Genomic DNA, 14,446 nt, shown 5'->3' with positions numbered 1-14,446 from the left:
TCAGAGTGAAGGGATGATGCTTTAGAACTGACACGAGTTGGAATTTCTTCAGCCAGAGGGTGGTTATTCTGTGGAACTCATTGCTGAGGAGGGCTGTGGGGGCCAAGTCATTGAGTGTATTTAAGATAAAGATAGATAGGTTCTTGGTTAATAAGGGGATCAAGGTTATGGGGAGAAGGCAGGAGAATGGGGTTCAGAAACATGTCAGTCATCATTGAGTGGCAGAGCAGAGTCAATGTGCCAAATGGCCTAATTCTGGCCCTATATCATATGATCTTGTGGTCATTCGTAATGTGTATTTCCTCTCCAATAAGGAGGAAAGAAAAAAGTATTAGACATTAGAAAAAAGTATTAAAGAGTAAGTATTAGACATAAGTTCAGCCGATGGAAGCAGTGCATTTGGTGAAGACAATAATGAGGGAAAGGCATGAAATCACCTAATCATGAGAGTCAGAAGTAATGGTGGATTCATAGATGGAGATCTGAGAAAGAGCATAGATAGAGTTAAGCAGTGAAACTACAAAGTAAGTGTTATGAGGAGCTCTGTCATGGATTATTCTTGAGGGGGCAGAGGGATTGGTATAATGTGCACAGGAAATATACTCATCTTTTCGAGCCTGGTCATTAGATTGCCACCTGCATGGAATCTAACAGCATAACACTACACCCCTGCTGCTGACCTCCTGTGTCACCCATAAACATCCAACCTTAGTGTCAGTATCCAGTTCTTCATCCTATTGCTCTGACTCCTTATAAACATAGCAGCCCGCCATTAAACAGGGGCACAGTATTCGATTGTCCTGATTTGATCGTGAGAGTTCATTTGTGGATTGTACAAAATACTAACTCTTTAAAATTGCAATCTTCATAATTGTTATAATACCAACTTGTTCTCACACAAAGTGTGATGAACACATGAAATGGGTTTGATTGAGGAAATTGCTAAGATTATTTGATGAACTGGCTGTAAATTCCAGCTTTCTGGATAAGCTAGAATTTGTCGATATCCAATTTAAGTCATGCTTAATGATATTTAATAAAGAGGGAAAGTTCTAAAAAAAAGTCACAAACCTCTCTGCAGTTTATCTAATCTGGTGTTGGCATTGTCACAGGACATTGCTAAACAACTTACAGCTGAAAAGGTCATTCTCTGTTTATGAGCTTGTAGATGGGCCACTGCCAAATAAATAATTTGGTGAACTGCATTCAGCACTGTTACAAAGAAAGATGATGTTTACTGAAGCACTTCACCTCTCTTACATGACAGTCATCCTTACCTGCAGGCCAACATTGTCTGCCTGTCCTCCTTTTACTAATTGAGAGATGAAGAGGCCACAGTTAAACTCCAAACCACCTCGCACACTCATGCCAAGTCCTTCAGGATGTGTTCGGTCTAAACGCACCTCTTTCAATTTCCTACAGGTTAAAAAAAATACTGAATTACAAATATGAGTAAAATCCATTTATATAATTTCTTCCTTTGTACATTGAGAAAGCAGACTTCACAGCCTGAAATTATACATAAATACATTGGCATACATTGCAGAGGAAGTGGACAATTGGTTTGGCACTTTGCTTCTGAGCTTCAATTTTCAACCTTTGAAATTATTTGTGAGCTGATGTTTGGGTCTAATTCCTGTGTGAAATTCATTAAGGCCTCAGATTTAATGTAAAATATTTATATCAACATCATGTGGTTCCCTATTATTTGTTGAGTTTTTCTGTTTTATGTAATGATATAATGTGGAATAAGAACAAGGAAAGTGTCACGGACAGAAAATCTCTTAATTGGCCTTCTGGAAAGATTTGTTGTAACAATTACAATAACAGATTACTTCATTCGACACAAATCTGTTTCTAAACTTGTTACAAAAGCATTCAGATTTGAGGAGTCAGGTTTACAGAAAGGACAACCATCACATTTGCTCTTTACAGTAAGCTTGCTTATAAAATTTATGTTCAAATTTGTACAAGGTGCAAGCGCTTGACAAGCCTGCCGACCATGATAAATTTACACCCTGTAACATAAGAAACAGATCAACAGGACTGAACTTTTGAGAGTAACAGCAATACAAATGGGGAACAGGGTCACGACATCCCACACTTGTTATATTAATCAAATGGTTGATTTTCATTAAAAATGTGAAACAATGTTAATTGGGCTTGAAAATTATATTCTTTTTTAAACCAATGTATTTTATGTTTTTTTCTCTTCCATTTCATAAAATCCAGAGTATACAGCAACATGATGGCAAAAAAATGTAACAGATAGGATCTAGTCATCTGCACTGACCTGCATTGGAATGGGAAAAAAACAGCAGGAAACAGTGAAAATGTGGCAACTATTGCTTTTTACAGCACTTGGAATGGTGCTCCTGGAATCTATAAAGCTGGATTGAGACTTGTCAAATTAGGCAGCATTTAGTTGACTGTCTTGGGATTCTGCAAAAATAGTGTAGAGTTTTGGAATCCGGAAAGCAAAGAGTTTGGCATAATTTGAGAAGGTGATGCTGGAATGGGGACAGAGAGTATACCCGGCCAAGAAGTTATGGGCTAAGCGGACCTTGTGTCCTGTGTTTCTACTCATAACACTCATACCTATGTGATGCACTGGGTCGTACTAACAAGGGAGAGGGTTGCCGGATTGTGTTAGCACGGAGGTGGTTCTAGGCTCGACAGTATGGGAGGAAGAGTCCTGTGATCTGCTGATACTGGGTGTAGTTTTTTACTTGAGGAAATGTTATTGAAATTTCATACAAGTGTCAAGTGTTTTAAAGCATTTGTAGCATGTGGTAATTATTAGAAATAGAAAATCACAGTAAACACAAATGATTTGACGTTGATTGTAGCTTGAATGGGTAATAGGTTAGGTGACAATGTACTTTAGTATTTTTAGGACCAGCACTTTAGTGTAAGTTGACTGCCACAATGCCTATGTAATAACAATCATTGCACTTCAAAGACTGCAGAATTTGACAATTCTGAAAATGGTCATAGCAATGGTGATGTACGATAAAGTCATACCCATTGCACTGGATGTAAACTTTGTGCTGCCTGTTTATGAAATCTTCGTAGCGTGTAGCCAGCATGAAACACACAGCTGAGTGGCTGCATAAATGAGCAGGGGTCACAAAACTGAGAGAGGTTAACACTAATTTCAAGTCAGCTGGCATGACCTAACACCTTTTACAAAAAGGTGCTGGAAGTCATTTTAAAAGTGCCTCCAATTTGACAGAGATAGAAGAATGACCCAAGAGTGGGCTCTAAAATTTGTAGATGCTGCATTGGAGAGGAAGAGAAATGTCTTCAATCCATAGGAGGCCCGAGAGCTCTTCTGATGAACTCTCAGAAGTCAGCAATACAAGAATGCTGTGGCAGGAGCAAACAATTTGAGAAAGGATGTACTGGCACTGGTGGGGGAGCAGAGGAGGTTCACTAGATTGATTCGGATGGAGGGTTGGTTTAGGAGGAGAGTTTGAGCGGACTGAGACTATACTTATTGGAATTTAGAAGAATGAGGGGGAATCTTATAGAAATATATAAAATTATGAAGGGAATAGATAAGACAGAACTAGGGAGGTTTTTTCCACTGGCGGGTGGAACTAGAACTAGGGGGCAAAACCTCAAAATAAGGGGTAACAGATTTAGGGCTGCGTTGAGGAGGAGCTTCTTTACACAAAGGGTCGTGAATCTGTGGAATTCCCTGCCCAGTGAAGCTACCTTGTTGAATGCTTTTCAGGCAAAGATAGATTTTTGAACAGTGAAAGAATTAAGAGTTATGGTGAGCGGGTGGGTAATTGGAGCTGAGTCCATAAAAAGCTCAGCCATGATATTATGGAATGACAGAGCAGGCTAGACAGGCCAGGTGGCCTATACCTGGTCCTATTTCTTATGTTCTTATGTTCAAATGATCTCAACACAGTGAATCAAGCAGTTAAATTATCTTACAAGAGTGAACATGGTCAGTAAATACATCTTCAATTGCAACATCTCACAACTCGCCTTAGACACCCAACGCTTACCTATCAACAATAAGAAGCAATAATAATTCATGCCGAACATCCACAGCTTCGCCTGACTCTCTCCTACTTAGCACTGTTGCAAGCTTCTCAGTCATATCTTAAACCCATTGCCAGCAATTTCACTGGGACAGTCTCATTACACAATTACAATTTACCACATTCACTGATATACTAGGACACATTGGTACCCACCTGGAGGTAGCAGTAGATATGTTCGAGTCAACCTGTTCAAGAAAGTTATTACATGCCTCTTGAGCAGGTGGGACTTGAATGCAGGACTTTCAGCTCAGAGGTAGAGACTCTACCACTGCACCATAAGAGCCCTATCTAACCTCCAGCAGACAGGCTCAGCTGTTTCTCCTTACTCCAAATGTATGAGATGGTGATCAGTGATATTGGTCCAACTGAGGCTGTGGTTTGTAAAGGGCTGAAGCCTAATCCTCCTTTTTACATCCTACTTCCTTCATCATCCCACAATCTCTTCTAGTTTAATACCTGCAAATAGTGTCAACATACATCTCTTCCTTATTTAAACACATGCCTCTCCTCACTGTATTACCAGAAATTGCAACCTGGCCAGGCAGTATTGGAAGAACATGGGGTGGAAGAAAAGGAAAACGGCAAAGTAGTAAAAAAGGAAGTATGTAATCTGCAACCTCTAGCTCAGATAATGCCAAATGTGTACTTTATGGGATAAACCTAGAAGGGGGCCTGTATGTGGTGAGACAAGGGCACAAGTGGCTTGTAGACAGGACAAGGTACCATTAATGGTGTTTGATAGAGGGCAACGTTCACGAATATTGGGCACACACAACAAAATGCTTGGTGCATTGAGGTTTGCCAGAAAGCCTGCTACCAATGTCACGGAGCATGGAGGAGTCAGCAACAATTTGGTACGGGGCTTTGCATGGAGCACAGGGCGCATCCTTTCAGAATGGAAATGGTGGCCAACTCTATTAGCACTCTACAGACTCAACGATGATGAAACATTTGAGGGCCTGTGTCTCAATGTCTACAGTAGCACAAACCGAAGCCACTTGAGGTTTCGGTGCTGTATCGGAAGTTCAATCTGAAGTGAGCTTGCTGCTGTACATTATTTCCTGCTCTCATGCAAGGCCAACCTGTTGCCATTCACTCTTAGACTATTATATCAGAACTGCAGATACCAGAGTGCAAAGATTCTTGCCTGTCCTCTGAAACATTACTGGATTGCTGAGGTGCTGCCTCAGGCCAGATGTACTGTACAGCATGAAACTGCTGTTGTATGCAAGATGCCTGCAATCTTCTCTCTTTTATGGCACATGTGCTGTTCTCATTGCCCAGCATTATCGGGCACAGATTGCTACCATCAATGTGAAGATAGACAGAAAGAAGCCTGACCTCTTAGGTTCAGAGCTTCTGGTTGTCCCACAAGACTGTCTGCAATTGCCTCACCAGAAAAATAACCACCTTCCACCTTCAATTATGAAGAGAAACTCTCAATAATGAAGAGAAGTGTCAAGAAGAATGATGAGCTGGCTTCCCAGTATCGAGACCTGAGTTATGAAAATTTTGGCCTCTTGAACTTTTGAAGAAGACACATTAGATGTGTATTTTTTCTTTAAACCCAGACTGCCATGCTGTCAACAAATGGATAGGTCATCTCCGGCTGTGTCTGCATCCAAAATGGCTTGAGAATGCAGTGGAGTAGTAACCTTTCTAAACCATGCAATTTATATGATATCCTGCTGCTGGTAGCAACTTCTAGCATTTTGACATGAAAATGATATTTCCAAGTCAGAATAGCATGTAACTTGGAAGGGAACTTGCATGTGTTCTAAGTGCCCGCTACTATTTTCATTCTTGTTGGATGAAATCACAGGTTTGGAACATGTTTTCCAAGGAGCTGGGATGTGGCATTGAAGTGCATCATGTAGAATTTAGTCATGATACACACAAAGTGGAGTAGTAGGTGATAATAAAATACTGTTGATGCGAGAGATCCAAAATAAAAATAAAGTGCTGGAGAAACTCAACAGGTCTGGCAGTATCTGTGGAGTGGGACAGACTTAACATTTCAAGACCAATTGACTGTTCTGCAGAACTGGGGTGGTTGGGGTGGTGTGGTGTAAGGGTGTAGAGCATGATGTTTTTCATCCAGTAGACAAAGGGGAGGAGGTGTAAATGAACAGATAGTGAGGTTTCTCAGTGCAAAAGACAAAACAAGTGCAATGACAGGAAGGATATAGACATGGAATATATGTTAATGGTATTTGTGAACAGCATACACAATTGGTTAGCACTGCTGAAAGTTAACCATGCAAACTGAACATGGACAGGAAATCAAAATGGAGGACAATACTCATCCCTAAAAGTTGCTGAACTCAGTTGAGTCTTGAAGGCTGTAAAGTGCTAAGACAAAAATGAAATTCTCTTTCTCCAGTTGGCCGTCACATTGGTAAGTCAGCCTCTCTGCTCCTATGATGCTGCTTGGCCTGCTGTGTTCATCCAGCCCTGCACCTTGTTGTCTTGAATGGAATTGAGAGATGGGTTCAAACTAGTGTCAGGCAATTTTAGGGTTAATGCCAGGAAGCTCTTCTTCACACAAATACTAATCAATACATTTAACAAAATTCCACAAACAGTAGCAGACAAAACTGCCCATGTAATCTATTGAAAAACCATTGTTGACTACCATGGGGCACATTAGGATATCTCTGATGCATGCAGTAAAATGGGCTAAATGATCTTCCCCAGTCACAGATCGAACTGTGGTCAAGTATTGCAGGAGTTACATTCATTGTCTAGAAGACTTAGTTGACTGACAAGTTGCTTTAATTAATTCCTTCTTTCATGGATACTCCATTTTTATTTTAAAGCTTGAAAGAGATACAGAAAAGCCATGAAGCAAATTCTCATCGTATAATTAAAAAAGCTTCAGAATTCCTGGTGTGGTTCAACAGTCATTCAAGCATCTCGTAAGACAAGGAAATTCAACAATACAACATTGTTTCCCTTCATAAAAAGCTTCTTATTGTAGAGAGTTCCACTGTGTGATCCCAAGTGAATACATTACTGTATAAAGCATGGATAACAATTGCAGCATTGTTCAGCCAAAAGCACTTCCAAATTGTTTTAGGAGAACTCATTTAATATTAGAAAGCTGTCATTCTTTTTGCATATGAAAAAAAGTTATTTGAGAAAGTCAGGTAAACATGCTTACCTGAGAGTACTACCTGACTTTTTAAACTTGGTAATGCACATCACTGGAATAGAGAATGTGCAATCTCATGCTCCCAGGAGAGCTCTGGACTCACTCAGCGAGTAATGATCCGTGGAAACATCCCCAGCATATTACTAAAAACTGTATTAAAACCGAAAGAACTGCAGATGTAAATTAGGAACAAAAACAGAAGTTGCTGCAAAAGCTCAGCAGGTCTGGCAGCATCATTTCCGAAGAAGGGTCACCGGACCCAAAACATTAACTCTGACTTTTCTTCACAGATGCTGCAAGACCTGCTGAGCTTTTCCAGCAACTTCTGTTTTTGTTACTAAAAACTCTAAAGTCCATTTATGTATACTCTCTCCCTTTCTAATTTTTTTTTTCCATTATTATCCTGAAAGCTTTAGTAGAATAAAGGGCTATTAGTGACAAAAAAAAAGACTAATTGTTAGATCTTTTCAACATGCACTGTTCAAGACAATTCACAAGCAATACCCAAGTAAAGGGAAAACAACATTTATACTGTATGAGAGGAGAGTGTTGAGTAGTTGGTAGAGTGTTGCTACCTAGGATGCTCCAATTAAACGATGACCAACAGTTAATTCCCAAAGTTTTGGCAAAGATCTGTAGCTCGGGTTGTGGGTGAGGTTGTTGACTTGCTTGCTGAGCTGGTTTGTTCTCATTCAGACGTTTCGTCACCATGCGAGGTGACATCATCAACAGAGCCTCCAATAAAGTGATGTTATTCTACTCCACTTGGAATTTATACTGTCCGGTCTGTTATGGTGAGTACTGTCGTTTCTGGTTTTGATCTGTATGGGTTTGTATATGGACTCCAATTCTATATGTTTGTTGATTGCACTACAGGTGGAGAAACATGCCTCTAGGAATTCCCACGCGTGTCTACGTTTGGCTTGGGCTATTATGGTTACGTTGTCCCAGTTAAACTGATGGCCTTCATTATCCGAGTATATTGATATTAAGGAGAGTTTGTCATGCCGTTTTGCTGCTAGTTGACGTTCATGTATTCTGATGGCTAGTTACCTTCCTGTTTGTCCGATGTAATGTTTGTGGCAGTCGTTGCATGGTATTTTGTAGAAATTGCAATGCCAGTCCACTGCAATTCCTCTTTCCTATTCACCAACAGTGCCACATCATAACTTCCTACTGTGTAAGGGTTAATAGAGTCTGGAGCAACCTTACAATGAAGTCATGGGGCTGCTCCCTTACAGCATATATAACACAGTGCGGCAGAGTCAATTAGATTTGAAGAGAGAAGTGCATGTAGCAAATGGCCCCTTAATGCAAGAGTAAGAATAGAGGCTTAGATCTCAGATTATCATGTATAGTTGCACTTTGTGTCTGTGTACAATGAATAGAATTCTGAAGAAATCTAAGCCTGAAGACAGGCCTTCATCTTGCTTTCTCCTTGGTCATAAAGTCATAGAGTCATAGAGATGTACAGTATGGAAACAGACCCTCTGCTCCAACTTATTCATGCTGACCAGATATCCTACATAAATCCCATTTGCCAGCATTTGGCCTATATCCTTCTAAACCCTTCCCATTCATGTACCCATCCAGATGCCTTTTAAATGTTGTAATTGTACCACCCTCCACCACTTCCTCTGGCAGCTCATTCCATACATGCACCACCCTCTGTGTGAAAAAGTTGCCCCTTGGGTCCTTTTTAAATCTTTCCCCTCTCACCTTGAACCTATGCCGTATAGTTTTAGAATCCCCTACCCTGGGGAAAAGACTTGGCTCTTCACCCTATCCATACCCAGTGTGTCTCAAATCCAAACTCTTAGATATGAGATAAAACAACATGACAAAAGGCTTCCCTCTGTTAATTAGATCACAGTATCTTGCTTGACAACCAAGCAACATTAAAAATCTTCAAAAAATGAAGCATTCCAAATCAAAATGTATAAAGTCAATCTTCCCATGTTGCAAGAGAAAAGAGAATTCCCAATTAGTGCCTGTCTTCCATGTCTTTGAGGCAGTATGAATAAGGGGTTGTCTATCTCTTCCATCTGGAAAGGGCCATGGTCAGTCTGCAGGTCCACTGTAGCTAGTCTGAAGATTTGTGCTAAGTCGGTTGGAGAGCTGCATAAAGATCAGTCAGGGACCTGGTCACTCGTCAGAGAGAAGGGGGTGGGCCATGGTCAGTTCTGAGGGTCAACCTTAATGAAAGTGAAGAAGCAATATCAGTGCCAACTGCTGTGGTAGGGATGTTAGGGAAGTAAAGTGCGGGGATTGGAGGCAGCAGGCTGGGATGCAGAAGGGACAATAACTGAGAAAGGGGGGGCAACTCAACTTGTAAACGGATCAGACAATAACACACTGGAGAGCATGGGGCATGGCAGGGAGGTAACTGACAATCACAACAGCCCTGGATTCAACTGGTGGTGGTGAGCCAGTGCAGCATGATAGTTGGCATGAGTGTGATATGGGCCTGAAGCTCAGAAGGTAATGTTGTGAGATGAAGTCATAATTCAAAGAGGTGCGTGGGAATGTCTCAGTACTGATGGGCTCAACAGGGAGTGCAAGGAAGAAAGGAACATGAGGGTTTGAGTTGGAGAGGAAGTGTTCTCTGGATTATTAGGCTGAGCCTGTCACTCACTGAGCCAATTATGACCTGTGTTTTCTTTGTACAATGTATGCAAATTAGAAATGTGTAAGATAAATGGAAAATGGTGCGTTGACACCTGGAGTGGACGGAATAAGTGTTTTATTTTCCTCTCTGAGCACATGGGCTCTACTTGAGAGCGATGTAAGGCCCTTCAGTGGGTAATTCCATTAAATCAGGCATATTCACAATAAAGAGTTAAAGTCACCTGGAATCATAGCACTCCACATGTGAAAGGCTTGCTGTGTCCAACCATGTGGAATACAAATCCTGGTCACATGCAATCTTGCCATAGTCATTACAGATTGATCAGTCATTTCTGTGAAGTAGAAGTAATCACAGATGACCTGTGAGCAACAATGCACAAAGACAGTCTACTATCTCATGGGCTGCACATGGGCATTGGCCTGATTTGCTCTCACCTTGAAGTATAAGTATTTGCCAACATGCTCTTATGTGCAAAGCTGCCTTTCTTGAGTGATGGGAGGTGTGGTGAGTTGGAGGTATGTGAGACAAGGCATTAGTAATCATATAGCACTTACAATTTCCTCCTGTATTTGCATGGTGTGGCCTATGCTGGATGCATCAGAATAAGGTCCCTAGGTCAAAAGGTCCACGTAGAGGCATTGCATGGTCATGTTTATTGCAGTCCTCCATGTACCACTGGACTATACTAGACCAACACCTGTATGCAATGTGAATATTTTGTTTCTGAAATTCCCCACAGAAGTTCATTGGAACCATGACCAATATATGCAGCCACTGCAGGGATGTTTCTCACCCTTTATGCATGCTATGTTGAGATTAATTCCATCAATGTACAATTCATCTGTGATCATTAACACCACAGTCTGTTCCAGATAGTCTGGGAGCTGCCGTGACATCTATATCCTTGACAATTCCTACTTCATTTCAAGTGCTGCATGCCTTACAAGGATAGTTACTAGGAGATAAGGGCTACCGTCTGCAATGATGCTACTAACTCTGTTAAATAATCCCCTGATGGACGCCAAGCATGCTAGCCATCAGTCAACCCAGGATACGGTGTGCAGAAAATAGGCCTCCTGAAAATGAGGTTATGACACTTGAAACAGTTTAAGGGGACCTTCAGTCCAGATAGAGTGTGCAACATAATCCTGGCATGCTGTGCTTTGCAGAACTGGAGAAAGCAGAGAGGGGATGTGATCAACACTGAACAGCTGGGAGAGCAACAACGTATTCCAAGGAGGAAAAAGATATTGAGCAGACAAACATCACCTTCTGCATTATAGAGTGGGGCACTGTCAGGTGCCACAAGCCAGACAGAACTTCACTAACACCCAGTCCCAATAGATGTGTGCTGGGAGCCGAGATCACAAATTGACATTTTGTTGCTGGTAGAAAGGCAAGCAGTCCTCTATCTGTTTCCAGAAGCAAATCCAACTTTTCTTTGTCTTTTTTATCCCATGTGTTTGCTGTTGTTGAATAAAAACTAACGTTTAAAACTGTCTGAACACTTTTCGGTAGGTGATGAAACCACAGTAAAATATGAGAAGACGTTAGGCAAGACTGGGCATTAGGAACAGAGTAGCTGTTAGAATCCTTGTTGATTTTTCATCAATTTTGTTTTTGTTCTTTTATCAATTTTGCCGAATCTCCCCCACTAACATTTGGAAGCCCAGGGGATAGAATGCTGAGTTAAAAATATTACTACTTTTATGTGAGTGAGCTGAGAAGGTGACCCTGATCAGCAGGTTCAGAAAAGCAACCAAGGAGACCAAAGCTATAGTTGTGAAATAACATATTATGGAAGCCATTTATGTAATCTGGTCAGTTTTGTTATTTTCTTTTATTTATCCTTTAACTATGTGTGTTTGCCTATCTTTTGTATGAATGGGAGCTGAAAATGAATGTTTTGTGTTTAATTAATGAGACATTAATTAGATTACCATATTGTTTAATTTTCTCTCTCTGCTAAAGTTATTGTGTATTTCATAAATAGTTAAGTCTTTTGCCTAAGATACTAAACCAAGATCTGGAAATAAACTCTTTGCAAAGTCTGGGATTAGTTCTTCAAAAGTTTGGATAGGAGCTATTGGAGTGACCATTGGGGGTCTTTAAGATCTTAGCGAAAACTTGTAGCTCGGGTTGTGGATACAGTTGCTCATATCCTTGCCAAGCCTGTTGTTCTGTAGTATACAGACATTTTGTTACCTTTCTAGGCAACAACATCAGTGCGACCTCTAATCAAAGTGTTGGTGTTCTGCTTTCTTACAGATTTATATGATCCTCTGGTATGATGATCTTGTCGCTTCCGGTTCTGTTGTTTTAGCAGCGGTCTGTATAGGAGGTCTATTTCTATCTATTTGTTAATAGAGTCCCATGTTGAGAACCAGGCTTCCAGAAATTCCCTTGCATGTCTGGTGTTCGCTTGTCCCAGTGTGGTCACTTTGTCCTACTCAAACTGATGGCCCTCATTGTCTGCGTGTATTGAGACAAGTGAATATTGGTCGTGGACACCTCAACATGGGACTCCATTAACAAACATATAGAAATGGACCCCATATACAAACTGCTGCTAAAACAACGGAACTGGAAGTGACAAGACCATCACACCAGAGGAGCATATAAATCCGGAAGGAAGTAGAATACCAGCACTTTGATTAGAGGTTACACTAATGATGTTGCCTAGTAGGTTAACAAAACATCTGCACACCATAGAACAACCGGCTTGGCGAGCCAATAAGCAATGTATTGGGGGTCTTCGATGGTCTGATTTTACTCTGTTGCAAATACAGGGGTAAAAATGCTGCTTTGGTTTGACTATCCAACTCCGTGTCGTAACTCATTTAGACAGGGTTCTAAGATGAGATGTCACAAAGGGCAGGTAACCATGCAGCTTGGTTTCAAATGGTAAACCATTAGTCAATGTGCACTTGCAATGAAGTGCCAGCCGTATCAGCTATGGTGCCCTCTGAAGCATTTTCTTTTTGTGCCCCTTCCATTATATGCATTGTGAAAGACAATTCCTGCATTTGTCCTGGTACACAGGTCAGCTCTAAAAAAATGGTGCTGGAATTGTAGGGGGTTGCTGTAGTGATGGGTACTTTCACTATTGCTGAGCGAAGAGAGTGTGAATGGGGAAGCAAACAGATCTGGTGCATTGCAAGTGAAGCAAACTGTGGAGTATAGGAATGAGAAGACTCGCTCAGAAAGAAATATTTCATTGTCAAAATTGACATTTGGCTGATTTCTAGCAAAATTCAGCCTAAAATATCCTAAATTGTGCTGCCATTCAGTATTTCAAAGGTCCATTCACTTCCTATGTGACTACCAGCAGCTGCTGATGCAGTGAAAAGAAATAGCATGTCCGCTTTAAAGGCTTGCTTTGAATGGTGCAGGCTAGGTTTGACTGGTCTCATCACTCTCGATATTGGCCTCTTGAACAGAGATCCATTTAATCAACAACACAACTAGAATGGATTAGGCACTAAAATGATATTGATAGACAAACTTGGTGTGTTGTTTGCATTGGAGTTGATGGTTGGGATTAATCAGACATCACAATCCTTGCACTTGTTTGCAGTTACTATCAAATTTAGCACTCTCCATGTCAATGAATGATTTGATCTTTGTCATATCACGACAGATTTGTTGATCATCCTCACTAAACATCAAGACACTCATATTTTTCAACAGGAAATCAAGCTTCTTAGCAAATAACTGCCTTGATCAACTTTACACCTGTCAGATACACAGACTATTGTTGAAATTTAGGAATATTCTGATTCTTATTGTATAATACCCAATTAGCATAAATATAAACACATTTTAAATATACATATAATCTTTCCCTTTTTGTTTGGGAAGTCCTCTAAAAATATCATGAATTAATTAGCTTGTAGCACACCATCCAACTCAAGAGCTTTGGAAAGATAAAACCAGTAAAATACTCCAGTGTTAATGTTACATTAGCATATAGATGGAAATTTGCTTAGGACCGTAAAAAAAGGACAGCAAATGTCTTTTGCTCTAATTATAAAACCAAATGGACTTTCTTATAAACAGAATGTTTCAACTTTCAAGGAGAATATTCCAAGTTATATTACTATTTTCTCAATTAACTACGCCTTGATTTCCTTTATAGTATTTTCACCTTACCGTGATCGTTTTGGTGTCAGGTTATCATATTCCACTTGATGTTTTAGTGGAATAAGTGGTCGGATAGCATCGAGCATTGGTAGACGACTTGGCTCATTTATCACCAGTTTCAGGTCTCCAACCAGAATAGGGAGATCCATGGACCTGAGGGACAAAGAAACAAAGTTGGCCAGAAATAAAACAATACCTTTCCTTTTTTTTGCCACTTTGTGTCATCATAACTCCACGTTTGGCTCCGTTGATTCATCTGTGGATTTTTCTGTCTGTTTCAACATTGCCACTGATATTGCCATTTGATTCAACAATAATTATTTCACTCATTCACGTAAGAGAAACTTGTCTGACTCATTCTTCCCCATCCCAGACTTCCATCTCAATAGTTTTTGCAAAATGGCATATTCCGTGTGTGTGTGTATGTATGTGTGTGTGTATGTATGTGTGTGTGTATGT

At 40.5% G+C, this 14,446-nt stretch overlaps 1 protein-coding gene across 1 annotated transcript in view; it reads right to left on the bottom strand.

Annotated features, from left to right (window-relative positions):
• ush1c (Usher syndrome 1C) overlaps positions 1-14,446 on the bottom strand; it is a 180,690-nt gene that overhangs the window by 132,739 nt on the left and 33,505 nt on the right. The window contains exons 4-5 of the mRNA XM_048607099.1: positions 13,997-14,140; positions 1,278-1,416 (exon numbers count right to left, since the gene is read on the bottom strand). Coding sequence (XP_048463056.1) covers positions 1,278-1,416; positions 13,997-14,140 — 283 coding nt within the window. The remainder of the gene's footprint in view (positions 1-1,277; positions 1,417-13,996; positions 14,141-14,446) is intronic.

This window comes from Rhincodon typus, chromosome 17 (assembly GCF_021869965.1).
Source record: "Rhincodon typus isolate 14 chromosome 17, sRhiTyp1.1, whole genome shotgun sequence".
In the NCBI taxonomy this organism is placed as follows: Eukaryota; Metazoa; Chordata; class Chondrichthyes; order Orectolobiformes; family Rhincodontidae; genus Rhincodon; species Rhincodon typus.
This window is presented reverse-complemented; position numbering and strand designations above follow the sequence as displayed.